The sequence below is a fragment of the Leptodactylus fuscus genome, chromosome 5, assembly GCF_031893055.1.
Source record: "Leptodactylus fuscus isolate aLepFus1 chromosome 5, aLepFus1.hap2, whole genome shotgun sequence".
NCBI lineage: Eukaryota > Metazoa > Chordata > Amphibia > Anura > Leptodactylidae > Leptodactylus > Leptodactylus fuscus.
In genome coordinates this window covers 202,783,451-202,803,095 of record NC_134269.1, presented here as the reverse complement: position 1 = coordinate 202,803,095, position 19,645 = coordinate 202,783,451, and the positions used below count along the sequence as shown (strand labels likewise).

Genomic DNA, 19,645 nt, shown 5'->3' with positions numbered 1-19,645 from the left:
TTATTACTAGCTGGCATTCCTATCAGGGCCACAGGACAGCGGTGCAGCCCCTTCTTCCAAAGGTCAGACCCCAACAGATCATATCCTAGACCTGTGATGGTGAACCTATGGCACGGGTGTCAGAGGTGCCACTCAGAGTCCTCTCTGTGGGCACCCATCTGTGGAACACATTATACTGTATAGGGGCCACTGTGGAGCAGATTATACTGTGTGGGGGACACTTTGCAAGAGATTATACTGTGTGGGGCCAGAGTGGAGCAGATTGTACTGTGTAAGAATTACTGTGGAGCAGATTGTACTGTGTGGGGGCGACTGTGAAGCAGATTATAGTGTATGGGGGTCACTGTGGGGCAGATTATAGTGTATGGGGGTCACTGTGGGGCAGATTATAGTGTATGGGGGTCACTGTGGGGCAGATTATAGTGCATGGGGGGGTCACTGTGGGGCAGATTATAGTGCATGGGGGGGGGTCACTGTGGGGCAGATTATAGTGTATGGGGGGGTCACTGAGGGGCAGATTGTACTGTGTGTGTGGGGGTCACTGTGGGGCAGATTATAGTGTATGGGGGGGTCACTGTGGGGCAGATTGTACTGTGTGTGTGGGGGTCACTGTGGGGCAGATTATAGTGTATGGGGGGGTCACTGTGGGGCAGATTATAGTGTATGGGGGGAGTCACTGTGGGGCAGACTATAGTGTATAGAGGTCACTGTGGGGCAGATTATAGTGTATGGGGGGGTCACTGAGGGGCAGATTATAGTGTATGGGGGGGTCACTGAGGGGCAGATTGGACTGTGTGGGGCTCTTCACTATTTGTGATGCTGGCAGGGGCCATATTATTTGGGTCTGGCTCTCACATACCCCCTATGGCAGGGGTGCCAGCTGTGACGTGTGCCATGCCTGCCACCCTCTATCTGCGCACTTCTCGGCTATAGTTCTAGGTAGATTAGGGAATGTACTCTTCCCTGTGCCCACACACGAGCCGCCCTGACACATGAGGTGGGCAGCGCAGTGCTGGGGCTCCGGGGCCGCTCGGCCGCCATTCTGCGCCCCTCTCCCCTCTCTGACACCCCCGGCCCTGACACATTGCGCTGCCCGCGAATGTCGTGATTTCCTGGTTACTCTGTTACCATGACAACAGCTGCGAGCAGTGTAATGAATAGGAATCCGGCGCCACATGCCAGCACATAGAGCGCACGTGTGCCGCACACAGAGAGGGGGCGCTGCTGCTGCGGCTACACCCCCGGGCACTGCCAGAGAAGGGAACCCTGGCCCCGGGGACACAGACAGTTCATCCCCTCCCTCTGGGAAACAAGGGAACCCTATGTGCGGCTGCTGCGTATGACAGGGACACAGAGAGGTAATGGGGGAGGGGGAAAGAGAAGCCAGACTGGAGCAAGGGAATGGCAGGTGCAGCACTGACTGACAGAGCAATGAGGGGAAGGTAAGCGGAGAGCTGGCCGGACCGGGCACAGGACACAGGGGCAGGCTGAGGAGATGGCACAGGGGCAGGCTGAGGAGATGGCACCGGGCAGGCTGAGGAGATGGCACCGGGCAGGCTGAGGAGATGGCACAGTACCCAGGGGCAGTGTGAGGAGATGGGCACAGTACACAGGGGCAGGCTGAGGTGATGGGCACAGTACACAGGGGCATCCTGAGGAGATGGGCACAGTACACAGGGGCAGGCTGAGGAGATGGGCACAGTACACAGGGGCAGGCTGAGGAGATGGGCACAGTACACAGGGGCAGGCTGAGGAGATGGGCACAGTACACAGGGGCAGGCTGAGGTGATGGGCACAGTACACAGGGGCAGGCTGAGGAGATAGGGGCAGGGTGAGGAGATGGGCACAGTACCCAGTGGCAGTCTGAGGTGATGGGCACAGTACCCAGGGGCAGGGTGAGGTGATGGGCACAATACACAGGGCAAACTGAGGAAATGGGCACAGTACACAGGGGCAGGCTGAGGAGATGGGCACAGTACACAGGGGCAGGCTGAGGAGATGGGCACAATACACAGGGGCATCCTGAGGTGATGGGCACAGTACACAGGGGCAGGCTGAGGAGATGGGCACAATACACAGGGGCATCCTGAGGTGATGGGCACAGTACACAGGGGCAGGCTGAGGAGATGGGCACAATACACAGGGGCATCCTGAGGAGATGGGCACAATACACAGGGGCAGGCTGAGGAGATGGGCACAGTACACAGGGGCAGGCTGAGGTGATGGGCACAGTACACAGGGGCATCCTGAGGAGATGGGCACAGTACACAGGGGCAGGCTGAGGTGATGGGCACAGCACACAGGGGCAGGCTGAGGTGATGGGCACAGTACACAGGGGCATCCTGAGGAGATGGGCACAATACACAGGGGCATCCTGAGGAGATGGGCACAGTACACAGGGGCAGGCTGAGGTGATGGGCACAGCACACAGGGGCAGGCTGAGGAGATGGGCACAGTACACAGGGGCAGGCTGAGGAGATGGGCACAGTACACAGGGGCAGGCTGAGGAGATGGGCACAGTACACAGGGGCAGGCTGAGGTGATGGGCACAGTACACAGGGGCAGGCTGAGGAGATAGGGGCAGGGTGAGGAGATGGGCACAGTACCCAGTGGCAGTCTGAGGTGATGGGCACAGTACCCAGGGGCAGGGTGAGGAGATGGGCACAGTACCCAGTGGCAGTCTGAGGTGATGGGCACAGTACACAGGGCAGGCTGAGGAGATAGGGGCAGGGTGAGGAGATGGGCACAGTACCCAGGGGCAGGGTGAGGAGATGGGCACAGTACACAGGGGCAGGCTGAGGTGATGGGCACAGTACACAGGGGCAGGCTGAGGTGATGGGCACAGTACCCAGGGGCAGGGTGAGGAGATGGGCACAGTACACAGGGGCAGGCTGAGGTGATGGGCACAGTACACAGGGGCAGGCTGAGGTGATGGGCACAGTACCCAGGGGCAGGGTGAGGAGATGGGCACAGTACACAGGGCAGAGCAGGGAATTCTCTCTCCGTCACCGCTCAGGGACTCCCAGTTGCCCCCTGCATCGGTGGGGCTGGTGACTCCTCAGCTTGTGGGAGGACTTTAGACAAGGTGCCTGGAGCAGCCTCCCCAGCTGCGGGCACTGACTACAGGCTGCAGACGAGAGCTCAGCCCGGGGAGCGGGCTCACATCTACACAAGCCAAATCTGGGGGAGGGAGTTGTAGGAAGGAGGAAGACAGACTGTCAGCTCAGTGTACCAGGCAACAAAAGGCTGGCACCATTCTGTCTGCCTGTCTCCTGCAGAGCTCTGCTTCCAATCATCAGGCTACCCCACCACCTCAGGTACCAGGGAACCTCTGCAAAGGGAGGGGCAATTGGAGAAGGGGGTGATGTATCATTGGGGACACCAGAAGAGGTGAGTTGGATATTGGAGGAGAGGGGAGATTGCTGCTGGTGTGTACTGCATCCTAATGCACGTCCTGCAGCTCTTCTGGATATAGATGATGTGGCTGCTCTGCTCTTGGTGCATTCACTACCTGGGTCTCCCTGTTGCTTCTCCAGTACTAGGACATGTGCTAAGCATGTTGTGTCTCAGGCAACAGATATTGCTGTGTACATGTATGACAGCTTAGTACACGGGCCTCCCTATAGAGATCTCCGCAGCTTCTCTTCTATATCCCATACCCCATGAATGATATATACGCATTGCACATACGGCTTCCCACATTTAGCTGCATTGTGTTCATTGCTTCCATGTAGAAGTTCCTACGGACGTCTGGATTCTGTGTGGTATTCGGCTAGTTACTAATCTTAATGGCTATTATATCCTTGTTCTATTACAAGAGGTGGATGATATCGTAGTCTTGTTTGCAGTCTCTTATGTTCCCAGACAGTCGTATTGGTTTTGCATTGCCACTATGGAAAGTTTTTGTTTATTTTTATTATTTTTTTTATTTTTTAGACATTTTGTTAAGTTTTTTGTTTGTTTTGTTTTGTTTTTTAGAAAATGTATAAAGGGAGGACTTGTACTTCTATCTCTTCTGTAGGTGGGAATCCAGACTATAAAGGGATTTTTAGGGAATTTGCTGATTTTTGTCGTTTTTTTTTAATACATGTGCCACTATAATGGCGGTCCTTTAGATACCGCATGTGGTTGCCTGGTGCCGTGGCTAGTGTACGGTCCAGATAGATGGACGGCCGTGGTGTTAGGTGCCAGATCGCGGGACCCAATGGGCAACATCGCCCACGTGCCACAGCAAGGGTTGAAGAACAACGGGCAAACTGAAACGTTGTAGTCACTTCTTTTTATTATACTGTATGCATGGCCACTTACTTGTAAGCCAAAACCAAGAAAGTGTAATGGACACATCTGCACCTCCTCCATTTTTTGGACCTACTCATGGTTTCGGCTTCCAAATACTGTGTGAATATGGCCTTTTTTTTTTGCACAGTGTTGGTTTTGTACATGGTATTGTAATAGTATATTGTGGGTTTTAGGCTTACTTTAGGTTTCGCTACCTGAAGGTTATAGTGAATGATTTACTATAGTGTTTCCAAGGCGGCAGACACGACTGGGCTCCAATGTATTGGCACGTAAAACAATGGCGCCGTAAATAGTGGCGGTGTCATATTAGCTCATTGATGTCATAACTTTCAGTGGACTGGATACAAATACTAATGTGATGGATATATTGTACGGTATAGAGTTAGGTAGGGGCTAAGGTGTCACATTGGGGCCCAGGACGATTTATAATTTCTTTTAAAACACCATTTGGTATTATTTATATCTCCCCTACCGACGCGCTCCCTCCCTCAACAGCTCGGCCCCCCCACCACCACCGTGCTGTGCAGGTGTGGTCCGGCAACCCCCAAGCACCCTCGCACGTGCGTGTGACCACCGTCCCTGGGTCCTTCGTTGTACCGTGGGTCCCTGGACCCATTCCTCACTGATTGGCCCCTCCCTTGTACCTCCCATTTACCCACCCTGACCTGGGACCCCTCTGCTCTCCACCCCAAATGGTCGCCACTTTGGCCGCCCCCCCTCTTACCCGCTGCCCCCACTCATGCCACCCATCCCCCTCGCCCCAAAATGCCCTGCTGTGCGCACCCCCATCCCAAGGGCCTCTGCCTCTACAGCACGGCCGCTCGCTCTGGACGGTCCGGAGCTTGCAGCGGGAGGCATGTGCTACAGCGTGTACAGCGTCCTCAGCGCCGCCCACACAATGCCGTGGGCCTATCGGAAAGCAGCTGAAGCAGAGCGGATGACGTCATCTCGGCTCCATTAGCCTTGCAGAACGGCAAATTCAGGGCTTGTAGTGGCGTTGTGTGGGCATTTAGCGGCTTAATATGTAGCCTATATATCTTTCCAGGTTCCAAGGTATGCATGTTCCAAATTTGAGCCGAATCCCTGCAGTTGTTTTTGCGTGATTGAGGAACAAACATCCAAACATTAGTAGGAGGATAGTAGTAGGATAGAATATAAAAGAGCCAGGGCCCAGAGCGAGCAATGGGATTAGTAGGGGGTTAGTCTTCATTCCTCCTTTGTCCTACATGACCAGTACTTAGGCCCGGTTCACATCTGCGTTTGAGTTTCCGTTGGGAACGCCCCCCAAATGGAAACCTGTACTCATTAAAAAGCGGTTACCTAAAAGAAACCCAGAGACCCCATAGACTATAATGGTCTCTATGTGGCTGCTTGCAGGACTTTTCTCTCCACATGTTTCGTGCGGACACCCCCCTTCCCCTTGCAGGACTTTTCTCTCCACATGTTTCGTGCGGACACCCCCCTTCCCCTTGCAGGACTTTTCTCTCCACATGTTTCGTGCGGACACCCCCCTTCCCCTTGCAGGACTTTTCTCTCCACATGTTTCGTGCAGACACCCCCCTTCCCCTTGCAGGACTTTTCTCTCCACATGTTTCGTGCGGACACCCCCCTTCCCCTTGAAAAGATAATGGGCCAACTATAGCTGTGGTTCCCGTATCCAACTCTGGAACCCATGACAGATGAGGCCTCGTTCACATCTGCGTCGGTAATCCGTTCAGGGGAGTCTGCATGGGGACTCCCCCTCCACGGATGGCCTACCGAACGCATTGGCAAGCGGTGTGCAGTGAAAGCACACGGACCCCATAGACTACAATGGGGTCCGTGTGCTTTCACTGCCAATGCATTCGGCATTCCGTTAAGGGGAGGTCCCCATGCGAACTCCCCCGAACGGTTTACCGACACAGATGTGAACTATTTTGCATAGGCTTTCACCGACTCTGAGATAAATATAGCCAAAAAGCAAGATATAATGGATGAAACGAGTCCTGCAAGGACTCATATGGATCTGTGTGCCTATAGACTGCTATGAACCCATACGTTACCTTTCTGCCTTGTATGGAATCTTAATACAATATGGCCTGTTACATCAGATTCACACCTATAAAAAATACCTCTACAATATGTAACCACCATATGGTGGTCTGTGCGCCTACAGGTCCGTAATGCTGTTTGCATGAACATGGACCACCACCGAGCTGGATTCTGCATAGATCACAAAGAAAAACGTAAGAATTCAATCATCAAAACAACTAAGATGGCGGCTTCCCTATTTGCGTCGCTGCCATATGCCGACATATCATTGTATTTAGTAAGCAGTCAGAGTATTTTTACCAGCGCTGTCATCTGTGTTGTTTTGCTAATGATGAGATGGAAATGGATGACAGCAAAGAAGATCAGGAGAAAATACCTAAATAAGCACCTTCTAACCACGGGATACGAGACCAATGTCCGATCATTAGGTGCGCAACTACAGGGGCGTCCTGAACCCTCTGCTCCCCTTCACAATAGAAGTGAGGAGAAGTGGAGTATGCAGTGTAAAGGAGGTAGCCATTATCTAATGTCCACTCCATACCAGATACGCTTCATTGGGGCAGTACTTCCGACTTTTAGGGCTCGTTCACATGGGGCAAGAGGGCGCTGAATCCTCCTCCAAATCCGCCCCCTCACAATAGAGGTCTATGTAGACCGCTAGCTTTCTTTTTTTTGTGAGCGGTGTGTTCCTGCTAGCGGAAAAAAGAAGCAAGCTGCCCTGATTTAGCCGCAGCGTCCGCCTCTCGACACTGTCGGAAGCTGGGACGGTCGCGGCAGGCGCATTTTGGTCCTATTCTGACGTCGGAATCAGGACCAAAATACGCGGTCACTAATGCCCCTTCCACATGCCATAGATTGGAGCAGATCTTAGTGATACCGGCGACTTCCTCAACTTGCTTAACCCCGTAGCTTGTCCTTGGTGTTACAGTTTCAGTGTAGATAGTGACAGGAAAATTGAAAACAATAGATAAAAAATTCTTAAAGAAGAACTCCCACGAAAACCCTTTTTCCATCCCTGTACCCCTCACCTGACTTTTTTTTTTTTTTTTTTTATGTAGATTGTGAGCCCCACATAGAGCTCACAATGTACATTTTTCCCTATCAGTATGTCTTTTTTGGAATATGGGATGGAAATCCATGCAAGCACGGGAAGAACATACAAACTCCTTGCAGATGTTTTTTTGCCCTTGGCGGGATTTGAACACCAGGACTCCAGCGCTGCAAGGCTGCAGTGCTAACCACTGAGGGGAAACATCTGTTTTTCACGTTTTTTTTTAGTAGCACAAAGTTCAGTGACACTTACTGTTGTGTCGCCAGGAACAGGGCTAGAACCTATGACGGTGTGGTAGTGGCAGGTTTTTTTTCGTACTTTGTGCCCCTCTATAAGGACATACTAGACCTTTGTGGGGGCGTTTTCTTGTTTTTTATACTGATCTCCCTGTAACTGAGGCCTCCTGCATTGTACTGCAGAGCTTATCTGGGCCATGGCCAGAGCAGTCATGTGATCTCAGGGATCATGGCGGCTCCTATAGCTGTGTATATAGGGATTGGGAACGCTGGCACATATTAAACTGCTGCTACCTTCCCTATAGGTGGGCCGGAAGTGGTTAAATATGTTTAACATAAACACTTGGTTTTGTGTTGGCACACTCCCTTTAAATACATTGTATCACTATATACCACAAGTACCTACCTAACTTTCCACTATAGGAAGCGGGTGGTGTCCTTTCACCCCTAGGTACTCCGGTATTGATAAATATACTGATAAGTAAACTTCTTCCAGTATTGGGGATGAGCGCTCCCTGTGGGTGAGAAAAGAACATTACACATGTTTGTCATGTGAGCTGCAATATTTCCATAACTCAATTCCTGGTGGGCAGGAGAAGCAGCGGCATCTTGGCGTACGCGGAATACCCCTATAACGCAGATCTGCCCCATATAAGACCGATCTGTTCCACTACTAATCCAAGTGTCACAAATACTGTATACTGGTGTGTGGTGAATGGCAGCTAGCAGAGGATACAGCAGGCGTGTTGTTATTCTCCCCACCATTCTTACCAGAGATGCGTGTGCTGCTGTATGTATACACGGCTGCCTGTCAACACGTATGATACAGGGTATCGTAGTCTGCTGACAGATCCGCTGCTGTGACATCAGTACAGCTATGTCAACATTGTAGCAGGAAAGATGTCCACTCAACAAACATCCAAATAGCTATTCGGACGTGTCAATAAAGCTTGTTTGATTCTTGAATGCAGTCTGTTTATCGGGCCATTGATGAAGAATTGTCTCATGTTAGGGTGAAGTCACACAATGCGGCAGATAGCCATCCATGCCATTGGTGTTCTCACTAAGGCCCCGTTCCCACCGAATAACGCGGCGCTCATTTAGACACGTAAACACGTGTCAGAGCGAGGCGCTCCAAAACAGATCCCATTCACTTCAATGGGTGCCGGCTTACGCGCGCTACACATTGAAATCAATGAGAGGCTTTATAACCCATAGCACAGCACTGCACCCCCTTAAAGGGAACTTGTCAGGGTGATTTGGGACACTAATCCTCCTACAGGTCCATATGGACCAGGGGGTTTAGTGTCCAAAACAGGGCTGTTGTAAAGCTGCATTTAAAGAAAAAACCTTTATACTGACTTGGACTCATCTCTGGTGCTCCTGGTACCTGCACAGTTGTTCAGTGAGGCCGGGGAAGTAGATCTTGGCTTCACCGCGCATGCGCCCAATGTGTGGTGCATGCGTAGTGAGGACAAGGGGAATGTCACACCTGCGCCCAGTTTCCGTTCGGGGATCCTCACCCCCATTAAGTCTATATAATAAGTAAGTATGTTCTATTTCATTCACTTTGACATTATTATACATTATTATATTATAATGAAGCAATGGTTCACAGCAGGATGCAGATGAATAACAGTAATAGTCTGTAAGTTGGCACGGTGTGGCTGGCACCGTATACAAGCCTTATCTGTGAACATTTGGAATATTTGACAGCCACCAACCTCTTGGATTATATACTGTATATTGTAAGCCGATGGCTGGTCAGGTAATGGAGGGGGTGTACATCTCACTCAGACTACTCAGGTGGGTGAGATGATAAAACTCCAGGAATGTTTGTTCTCAGCAGACAACTTTCATTTGCTGAGCATTTTGGTAAATGCTCAGTACTGGGCTGCATTTTTAGGAATGGCAGGTAGGTTGGTAGTGGGATCTGTCATTCCACCCCCCTCCAGTCCACTCTTTGGGGATGTTCTGGCAGCGACTCAGCTGCAGAGAGTCTCCTCATCATGGAGGCTTAAGAAGTCAGCTCCAGACTTTGGGCAGAGCTTGGCTGGAGAACAAACAGAGAGGTCATATTTTTGGAGCTGTGTCCTGAATGATTCTACTGGCTTTTGGATTTCTGTTATTCTAGGTGAGGTAACCTATTCTATGTTAGTTAGAGCCTAGCCGGGCAGGTATTTATTTTTGTATTGTTTCCTTTTGTTGCTGCGCTACCTTTTTGAGTGAAAATAAACTCTACCTTTGTTTTGGACTAAAAGAAAATTGACTTGTATGTCTATGCAACCCCAGACCATGTTCACTTTTGCAACCCCTGCCATTTCCCACTTGGTCCTGTCTGCATCCTGCAGTGAACCATTGCTTCATTCCCTTAATTAGTCTTCGACCCAAAATCCACAAGCAGTCTGTGTTCATCCTAAAATCGGGTTGTTGCTTTACATATTTGGGCATGAAGGAAGGGCTGAAACTCTAGTCACCATGGAGACTGGGTTCCTTCCAGCGCTGCTATGGAACGATTTGTAAAATAGATAACCCCTAACGTCTATAGAGGACCTGCCCACCATTGTGAAAAAGCGAGCGGGTCCTCTTTAAATTTCCACCGAACTGAAGCAGGAGGGAATAGTCTGCTCGGTACACGTTCCTGGCCAGAAAATAAAGGTTACTTTTGTTCCGAAGCATGTTCTGTGACGTAGATCCATTGGTAGCACAAGTCTATTTGTGTCACTGCATGCATCCTGTTTCTATTTACACACCGCTACTATCACGACCTTGTGTAAAGCCGGAGGAACATATTACTGTGTGCAAGTGATAGAGCTTGGCAAGGATCTATAAAAGAACAGCATGACCTCACAGCTACCTATTCACTGCCTTACCCTATAGCGTATAGGCGCTCACAAGGGCTCGTGGCTAAAGCTTTACATATTTCGATGAAAAGGATTAAAAATAGGCAGAACAGTCTTCTAACTAGGACTCCATATTGTGGAAATTCTGAAACACAGAACATGATTCATCTCGAGAAAAATGATTATGTCTGAGCAAAACTTAGATGTCATTTGTGCAATATAAATCGGAGACTGTACAGGAGATTATACCGCTCACTGATCAGATGCATCCGCAGAAAATACATAACTAGATCTAGTGAGGTCTTCTCTAAATAAAAATCTTCTCTTTCCTACCCAGGCCGCCATGTTAACTTCTCCTGATGATAGCAAAGTTTGTCTCTTCTTAGTGCAGACCAGATCTCCAAAATATATTCACACACTGCACCAGACCGTAGTATTAAGTAAGACGAAACAGAGCCCAAGGTAAATACATATCCCCTAACCAGACCCAAAAAATAAATCCAGACCGTGAAATTATTTAAAGGGATTCTATCATTAAAACACAATTTTTTGTGACTAACACGTAGGAATAACCTTAAGAAAGGCTATTTGTCTCCTACCTTTAGATGTCTTCTCCGCGCCGCCGTTCAGTAGAAATCCCGGTTTTTGTCGGTATTTAACTGAGTTCTCTCGCAGCACTGGGGGCGGTCCTCAGCGCTGAAACAGCACTGGGGGCGTCCCCACTGCTGCAAGAGAACTCTCCAGTGCCGCCTCCATCTTCTTCAAGAACGGCCTCTTCACGCGTCTTCTTCCGGCTTTGGTGGTCAAACTTCTAGGCCTCAGGCAGAGCTGACTGCGCATGCCCACAGGCCACACTTATTGTGTAAGCGGACATTTTTCTTGTGGCAGTCAGCTCTGCCCAAGGACTAGAAGTTTGACCACCAGAGCCGGAAGAAGACGCATGAAGGGTAGAGATGAGTGAGTACTATTCGAAACGGCCGTTTTGAATAGGACGCACCCATAGGAATGAATGGAAGCGGTCGGCACGCAGACTTTGCCGGCGGCTGACCGCTTAACTCCCTGCATCCATTCATTCCTATGGGTGCGTGCTATTTGAAACAGGAGTTTTGAATAGTACTTGCTCATCTCTAATGAAGAGCCCGTTCCTGAAGAAGATGGAGGCAGCACTGGAGATTTCTCTCGCAGCATTGGGGAGGCCCCCCCAGTGCTGCGAGAGAACTCATTTGCATACCGATGAAAACCTAGATTTCTACCAAACAGCGGCGCAGAGAAGACATCTAAAGATAGGAGAAGAATAGCCTTTCGTACTGCTATTCCTATGTCTTAGTCACAAAAAAAATTCTGTTTTAATAATAGGATCCCTTTAAGATCCCTCAATAAATTCAGACAAGACCTAAGAACACCCCAAAATTAATGCAGACCTCAGACTAGACACATAACTTAGTTCACACCCCAGACCAAACCTAACTCAATCCAGACCCTTAAATAAAAAATTTAGCTCTAAAATTAATCTTAGACCAAATTTGATCCCTCGTTTCAAACCCCAGACCCGAATCCAAATTCACTTTTTTTTTAGATTTAGAATTTTTGGCTCAGATAAATATTGCTGCCACTTAATTTTTGTGCCTTATGTGCATTTTAACCTTTTAGCGATCTAAAATATTTTAGACTTATGCCTGGTTCACATCCACTTGGGGAACCCCCCGAACGGAATACCGAACGCATTAAAAAGTGTTGGGGTCCATGTGTTTTCCGCGCGGTGTCCTCACGAGTCATTCGGAGAGGAAGTAGTTCTTGAAGTACTTTTCTCCGTAAAAATACTTAACTACTGCGAGTATGCTTCTGATTGACAAGGGAGGGGGGTGATGGTCCATGGTACCCCCTTCCCTGGGGTTAGCTGAAGTGAAAGGGACAGAAGTATAATAAAATAATTCTTTCCTTTCCTGCATGTATTCTCCTGCACATTGTTTAAAGTGAAAGTTGTAAGTATATGCAACTCTACTTTAACCAGTGATTTTTCAAAATCCTAAAAGAAGACCAAGATCGCAGCTCTAGCCCCTGCATGTCCTGAGTGACAGTGTCCCTGGGCGTGTGTATAGGGGGTACAGTGGTAGCCGTCGCTCCTGAGACCTGGAACCTAAGTGGGTCCAAAAGGTCCTTCTGACGCATAAAATATACCACAATTGTAAATGGCAGAAGGCAGATAGGGGTCCCAGGAGCTTCAAGCTATGCCACTGCTCACTTAGATACAGCTCCATGAACATGCAGGACATATAGAGAGGTTTTTGACCTGTACTGATGTGAATAACGTGTTTTGGTTGTGATAGAAAGCTCTGAGTTCAGACTAAAAGCTGCCTGTCTTGTCATATTCCTTCCCCCTCTCCATAGACTTCTGTAGAAATGAGTCTTCTGACTTGCAGTCTGTCTTGAGACAAAGCGAGACAAGATTTTGCCAGTGAAACTCAGATAGGGGGATCAGAAGATATCATCAGATATCTTACAATCGCCTGTTTGTTGAAATGACAAAACCTATTTACATAATTCAGACCTCAAACTATATTCTTGTCCCAGACCCCCTAAAATGAATCAAACCCCAGACCTCTATAATTAATCAGACCTAGAATTATTTCAGACTAGACAAAAAAAAAGTAATTACTGTCCTCGGTCTCTTTCCTTTCCAGGTGCATACAATGTCAGAACCATTTGTACCGAGGCCCAGCTGTAGTTGTGACAGCAGACCTGCTATTATAGATGAATTGGGGTAGACACGGCCCTCGTCCGGGGCATCAGTGGCCGTCCTGGACAGCTGGGGTCCTCAGTCCAGATTGAGACCACTGCCAAATCTGCAGGTCATATAGTGCCAGTGACTCCCTTATTGTAACTCACCTGCACTCTTCTCTATCTTTTACATCACCTTTCTCCACCGCCGGTATCTTGTTACGTCACCTTTTTCCGCGGGCTAGCCGCGTCGGGATACCGATGCAATGCAATGGGCCTAATCAGGAAGGAGTCTCGAGCCGCGGACCGGCAAGATCAAGCAGGAGGCTTCTTTTTTCCGAACTGAAAACAATGGGAGGCGGATTTGGAAGAAATCTGCTCTGAATTCGGCATCCGCCCTCAAATCAACGCCAAATTCCTTTGTGTGAACCGACCCTTAGTCTGACATGTCATTCTGTGAGAATTGTGGCCCACTCTCCTGTACAGGTCATTGAGGTCCGTGGGCATTAATCTCTGCACAGTTCTCACAGTATTTCCATTAGTCGGAGGTCTGGACTTTGACAGGGCCTTTACAACACCTTGATTCCTTTCTTTTACAACAATTTTGCAGGAGATTTGCTGTCGAATTCTTTTCTGTCCTGTTGCATGATTCAGTTTCGGCCAAGCTTTAGCTGTTACTTAGCTGACCTTAATATTGGCCTGAAAGAATACTTTGGTATTATAGAGTTCATGGTTGACTCGATGACTGAGGTACATTGTTACAGAAGTCTTGTGGTTTCTTTAGATCCAACTTTGCAAACTTGAGTCATGCTGTAAATGTTCTTTTCCGAATGAATTCTCCAGGTAACCCTTGCAAATAAGCCATACGTGTTCAGTCTTTTTATATTCGCACCGTCATGAACATTGGCATTAAACATGCTCACTGAGAGACCTGTATCGTCTTGGGTTTTGCATTTGTTCTGAGCATTACATGGTGTTACCCCAGGGTGAATTTGCTGATCCATCCACTCCCTGCAAGACTGAATGTTTTTTAACTTGTAAATAATCTCTCTCTTTGTAGAATGACAGGCTTTAGATTGTTTCATAATGGCCTTCTAACCCTTCCCAGATTGAGGGCAGCAGCCATTGCTTATTTAAGATCATTGCTGATGCCTTTCCTCCTTGAATGCTCCAGACCAGCAAACTACTAATACTTCTGCTTGTATAGAGGAAGCTACACTTGCTGATGATTAGTAAATCTGATCAATTTGATGAGCCGGACCTGGCTACTACTTTACACACTTAAATTGTATGGAAATTAATTTTCATTCACAGCTTCTGAATTTTGGCCTAATAAATAATGACACAGTGTAATTTCCCATGTGCAGTTCCTCTGAGATTGTATTTACCTTACTTTAAAGGAATTCTATCATTAAAATTTTATTTTTTTCTGCCTACCACATAGGAATAGCCTTAAGAAAGGCTATTCTTCTCCTACCTTTAGATGTCTTCTCTGCGCCGCCGTTCAGTAGAAATCGTGGTTTTCGTCAGGATGCAAATGAGTTCTCTCACAGCAACGAGGGTGGGCCCCAGCGCTCAAACAGCACTGGGGGTGTCGCCAATGCTGCGAGAGAACTCTACAGCGCCGCCTCCATCTTCTTCTGCTGGAACGGCCTCTCTTTGCGTCTTCTTCCAGCGCTGGGTTCAAACTGCACATGCCCACTGGCCACAAGAAAATGGCCACTTACACTTAAGCGGCCATTTTCTTGTGTCTGGTGGGCATGCGCAGTCAGCTTTGCCCGAGGCCTAGAAGTTTGAACCCAGTTCCGGAAGAAGACGCGAAGAGAGGCCGTTCCAGACGAATATAGAGGCGTCGCTGAAGAGTTCTTTTGCAACTTCCGGCTCCCGGAAAAAAGAAGTGAGATGCTCATTCTTCAGGCCGAGTCACCTCGTGACATCCGCCTGAAGACACTCCCTCCTCCGAACCAGGCCCATTCATTGGGTGTAACCTGGAACGGAGTGCATGGCTGGATGCCGTTGCAGTTGTGGCTACCCGGAGGCCACCTCAGGTTCCGGACCACAAAACCCCGTGTGAACTTACCCAAAGGGTTGCAAGGGGGCAATTTTAAACCTGTAGTTGCCATCCTTCCTTATTCCCCTAACCTTCAGATCTTTGACTTTTGAGGTTTGGACCTCTATGTGCTTCAGCGACCATCCTCCTGTTCTGTTGGCTCCACATTATCTTCCCAGCCTGAGACTCTTAATATAGCATCTGTTGTGATTGTTATCCAAACGGGAGGAAGCAAAAAGATTCCTTGTGAAATAGTGGATATGAGACATCCATCTCTTTCAATACTAAATCTCTAAACAGTTGTCCTATTCTCCTTCTAAATATATGTGTAAGTAGATGTGGTTATTAGGACCACCTATATAGCAAATATACGCCGTGTCATACGAAACATTTGTACCTGCGGCGTAGGGCTGGGCCATTATGACCTAAATCAATTTTGGATTTTATATAGATTCCGATTAATGCCGATTATTTTTGTCACGGTCTTTATAAAGTACAAGTATGTGTTGAACACGACTGAACTGAAAAAGGTGAAGGTAACCCTGCACGGTGTGACTACAAGGTGTTAGGCCGTAGCATGTGAAGGCCACACTTGGATTCGAGGGAAAGTGGCACAGCCAATGGACACCATCGAGGATCAAAAAAACATCATAGGAACCCACCTAAATGACATTGTGCAGTGGTAGGGGGGCTTGTACAGTAGGAATAAAATGTGTATTAAGAACCTCAGTCCATGTGCAGTCCGTATTGTTTTCTACATTTGAGAAGTCGTTCTGTGACTCACTGGCGTGGTGTGGCCATCTGTGATGTGCCGATCCTGAGGAGGAACGAGGAATAAAACTGCAAAGCAGTGAAAAAATACAGAACATAGCAGCACATAACAGACTAATAAGTAGGATTGACGGATGAGGCATCAAACCCAAGATTAATCCCCCAGACCAAACCCCTCAATAAACAGGAGTTCAGAGCAGACCCGCCAAACTGTCCATGTCAACAAGTACTTCTTTATTATGGCGAGAAGGAGGCCTTTAAGAATAGAAAACACTATGAGGATAGAAAGAGCAGATAGAACAAAGATACAAGGTACACAATACAAAGTTAGGAATTTAAAGACCTCAGGCACCTGCGATTTTATATACCGCTAGGAAGCCAATAGTGCCTTCCAGTTATGTGCCCGGGGTTGGAGATATCGCTGCCATTAGTTTTGGCACCAATCTCTACCCACTGTCAGAAGGTTAGAGATTGGGACAATCTAGCTGGGCTGTGAGGAACACTGCCCCTGACTGTATTCGTCCATAAACTAGTACTATGGTGCGCCATTGCTAGGAATTCCGCCTTTGACAGTACAGGGCTATGGACGAGTACTGTCAGGAGGGGCGTTCCTCAGAAGCCCAAGGCACAGATTCTCAATATGGATGCCTTGGAAACCAGGGGGCTGTGACACTCAGGTCTTTTTTTTTTTTATAAGCATTATTTGGTAGGGGGGCCTGTAATGTATAACAGTCGGGGTACAAGGATTTCCCTGATCTCTGTGGTCCGGGGCATCGGCCATTTCCTGCTGGCCATGGCCCCATACAACTCCAGGCCCGGTCGCGGTCACACTCCCTGCAACCATGATCCTTTCTCCACTGAAGGTGTGGCATATAGACTGGTAATTCCAAATATATATATATATATATATATATATATATATATATCATACTGTAGGGTATCTGATGCTGGTGAATCAAAACATTAAAGATGTAGCATTTCTTCTCACCACTCATGACAAAACCAAACACAGAAATTAAAGTAGTACTAAGATGGTAAATGATATACTGGTACAGGTACTAGTATAAGTAATTCATGCAATTTTTTTTTTTAATTGACCAAGAGCAATAGATACCACTTCACAATTAGATTTATATAGCAATGCTAGCCTTCATATATTTATAAGGATATGGATTTAGGCCCGGTACAGATCTGCACTTGGGTTTCTGTTTGATGAGTCCACTTGGGGACCCCACGAACGGAAACCTATCAGCATCAAAAAAACGGTTACCTAAGGAAGCCCGTGAACCCCATAGACTATAAAGAGGTATGTGTGGTTTCCCCTCGAAAAATGTGGAGAGAAAGGTGCTGCCTGCAAGACTCTTCTCTCTGCATATTTCATGCATATAGGGGAATGGAATGGACCGAACGCAGATGTGAACCGGGCCTTAAAGGGAAGAAATTGTAAGCCGGTCAGGTAATGGAGGGGGTGTACATCTCACCCAGACTACTCAGGTGGGTGAGATGAGAAAACTCCAGGAGTGTTTGTTCTTAGAAGACAACTTTCGTCTGCTGAGCATTTTGGTAAATGCTCAGTACTGGGCTGGATTTTTAGGAATGGCAGGTAGGTTGGCAGTGGGACCTGTCATTCCACCCCCTCCAGTCCACACTTTGGGGATGTTCCGCCAGTGACTCAGCTGCAGAGAGTCTCCTCGTCAAGGAGGCTTAAGAAGTCAACTCCAGCAGCAACACTTTGGCAGTGCTTGGCTGGAGATCCAACAGAGAGGTCATATTTTTGGAGCTGTGTCCTGAATGATTCTACTGGCTTTTTGATTTCTGTTCTTCTAGGTGAGGTAACCTATTCTATGTTAGTTAGTGCCTAGCCGGGCAGGGATTTATTTTTGTATTGTTTCCTTTTGTTGCTGCACGACCTTTTTGAGTGAAAATAAACTCTACCTTTGTTTTGGACTAAAAGAAACTGGACTTGTGTGTCTATGCCACCCCACCTAGCAACCCCAGACCCTGACAGTATTTTAAAATAGTTTTTTATGATAAACATATTTTTGTTGGTGTTTTATTAAAATTTCAATTTTTAATATACGGTAGTTAAAATAAACTTGAAATCTTGCAATTTTGTACTGGTAACTGAGCCTCATAATAAGCTGACAATTAGGGTATGAAGGAAAAAATTGCGGAAACCTTTTCCGCCGTGTGAACATTCCGCGCCACTCGCCGCCACGGAATGTGGAAGCAGAAACCGTGGCAAGATAAGGCATGACGCTTCTTTTTTCCGCTACTAGCTAGCAGGAAAAAGAAGCAAGCGGCTATCATTGAAGTCAATGGGAGCCGATTTTGGCCACGGATTTTGAGGCGGATTCCGCGCCAAAGTCCGCTGCCAAAAAACTCCATGTGAACATACCCTTAGGCTGAGTTCACACGGTGTTTTTTGGTCAGGATTTTGAGGCCATATCCACCTCAAAATCCTGACCAAAAAGACAACTCAGTTTTTTCTTACCGGGAGCTGGTTTGTTTCAGGCCGAATCCGGAGCAGAGTGGGCGGCTAGACGCTGGTGCAGTACACCGGGTTTAAGTCGCAGCTACCCGGCTTTTGGACCGGAACCTGAGGCGGCCTCCGTCTCAGGTTCCGATCCATAAAAAAAACCCATGTGAACTTACCCTTACTCCTCTGTAGGGATCACTTTTCAGCAGTCCCTATTTTAACAGGCATTATTACAATGAAAGTTAACGCCCCTATATAGATAACACAGAATCCACCTGTTATTGATCATGGTGTAATATACTATAAATACTTAGATGGTACTATGTACAGGATTCTAATATTGTATCTTTTTGTTTTCAGATAAGGTATTTGGAATAAGACATCTTGGAAAGATTCAAGACAATGCCAAGAATGTTAATAAAAGAATATGTGTTTTATGGCCACCTACACGGCTTTCTGGAGACCATTAGAAGCCCTTGAACTGGTTTTTAGATAAGTTTAAGACAGTTTTCTGTAACCAAGCAATATGCTTACTGCCATATTACTGGCTGATCTTCAGAACCAGTGCGCACCACGACACACACTCGAGCTGTAGGTTTGCCAAATGACAGCTGGCCATAAACAGAGGCATCCTAGACTGCCCAAAAGAAACATTTGGTGAATAATGAGATTCATGGGCGGAAAAAATCGAAAGAACGCAGCACAACATGAAAAGAACTGAGACCATGGATAATAAGATGACAGAAAGGAAAAGCCAGGGATGATATGCCATCTTTGCACAAAGAATACCTGACGCTGGTGCCCCCATCTGTGAATCTGCAGTGCGTGTTTGGGGGTTCCTGCCCCTCTGTATGGCAGAATAAGATGGTTATGTCTCAGGGCACCTACACTTTCCTCAGTTGTTTTGCTGGATTTTGGCTCATCTGGGGGTTGATAGTATTGCTGTGCTGTCTCTGCAGTTTTCTTAGGCGCCGTATGAAGCGACGCAGGGAGGAGAGGCTGCGGGAGCAGAGTTTACGTTCTGTACAGATTGAGCCACTTCAGTATGAGGAATATGTCAGCAGCCCACGCATCCCTGTGGCACACAGAATTCGTGCACAAGCGGCAAGTCAGCAACCACCGCCAGCGGCACAAGCTCGGCCATGGTCTGCCACCCGCAGGAATGGT

General features: G+C 47.8%; 1 protein-coding gene across 3 annotated transcripts in view; it reads left to right on the top strand.

Annotated features, from left to right (window-relative positions):
- Positions 1–1,345: 1,345 nt before the first annotated feature.
- The window catches only part of PRR7 (proline rich 7, synaptic), a 30,376-nt gene continuing 12,076 nt past the window's right edge, over positions 1,346–19,645 (top strand). The window contains exons 1-2 of one of the 3 annotated variants that reach the window (XM_075275043.1): positions 1,346–1,442; positions 18,839–19,643. In XM_075275043.1, coding sequence (XP_075131144.1) covers positions 19,244–19,643 — 400 coding nt within the window. In that variant the 5' untranslated portion in view covers positions 1,346–1,442; positions 18,839–19,243. Of the gene's footprint in view, positions 1,443–3,067; positions 3,391–18,838; positions 19,644–19,645 lie in introns of those variants that run through there. The other 2 variants (XM_075275044.1, XM_075275042.1) reach the window with 2 other exon arrangements.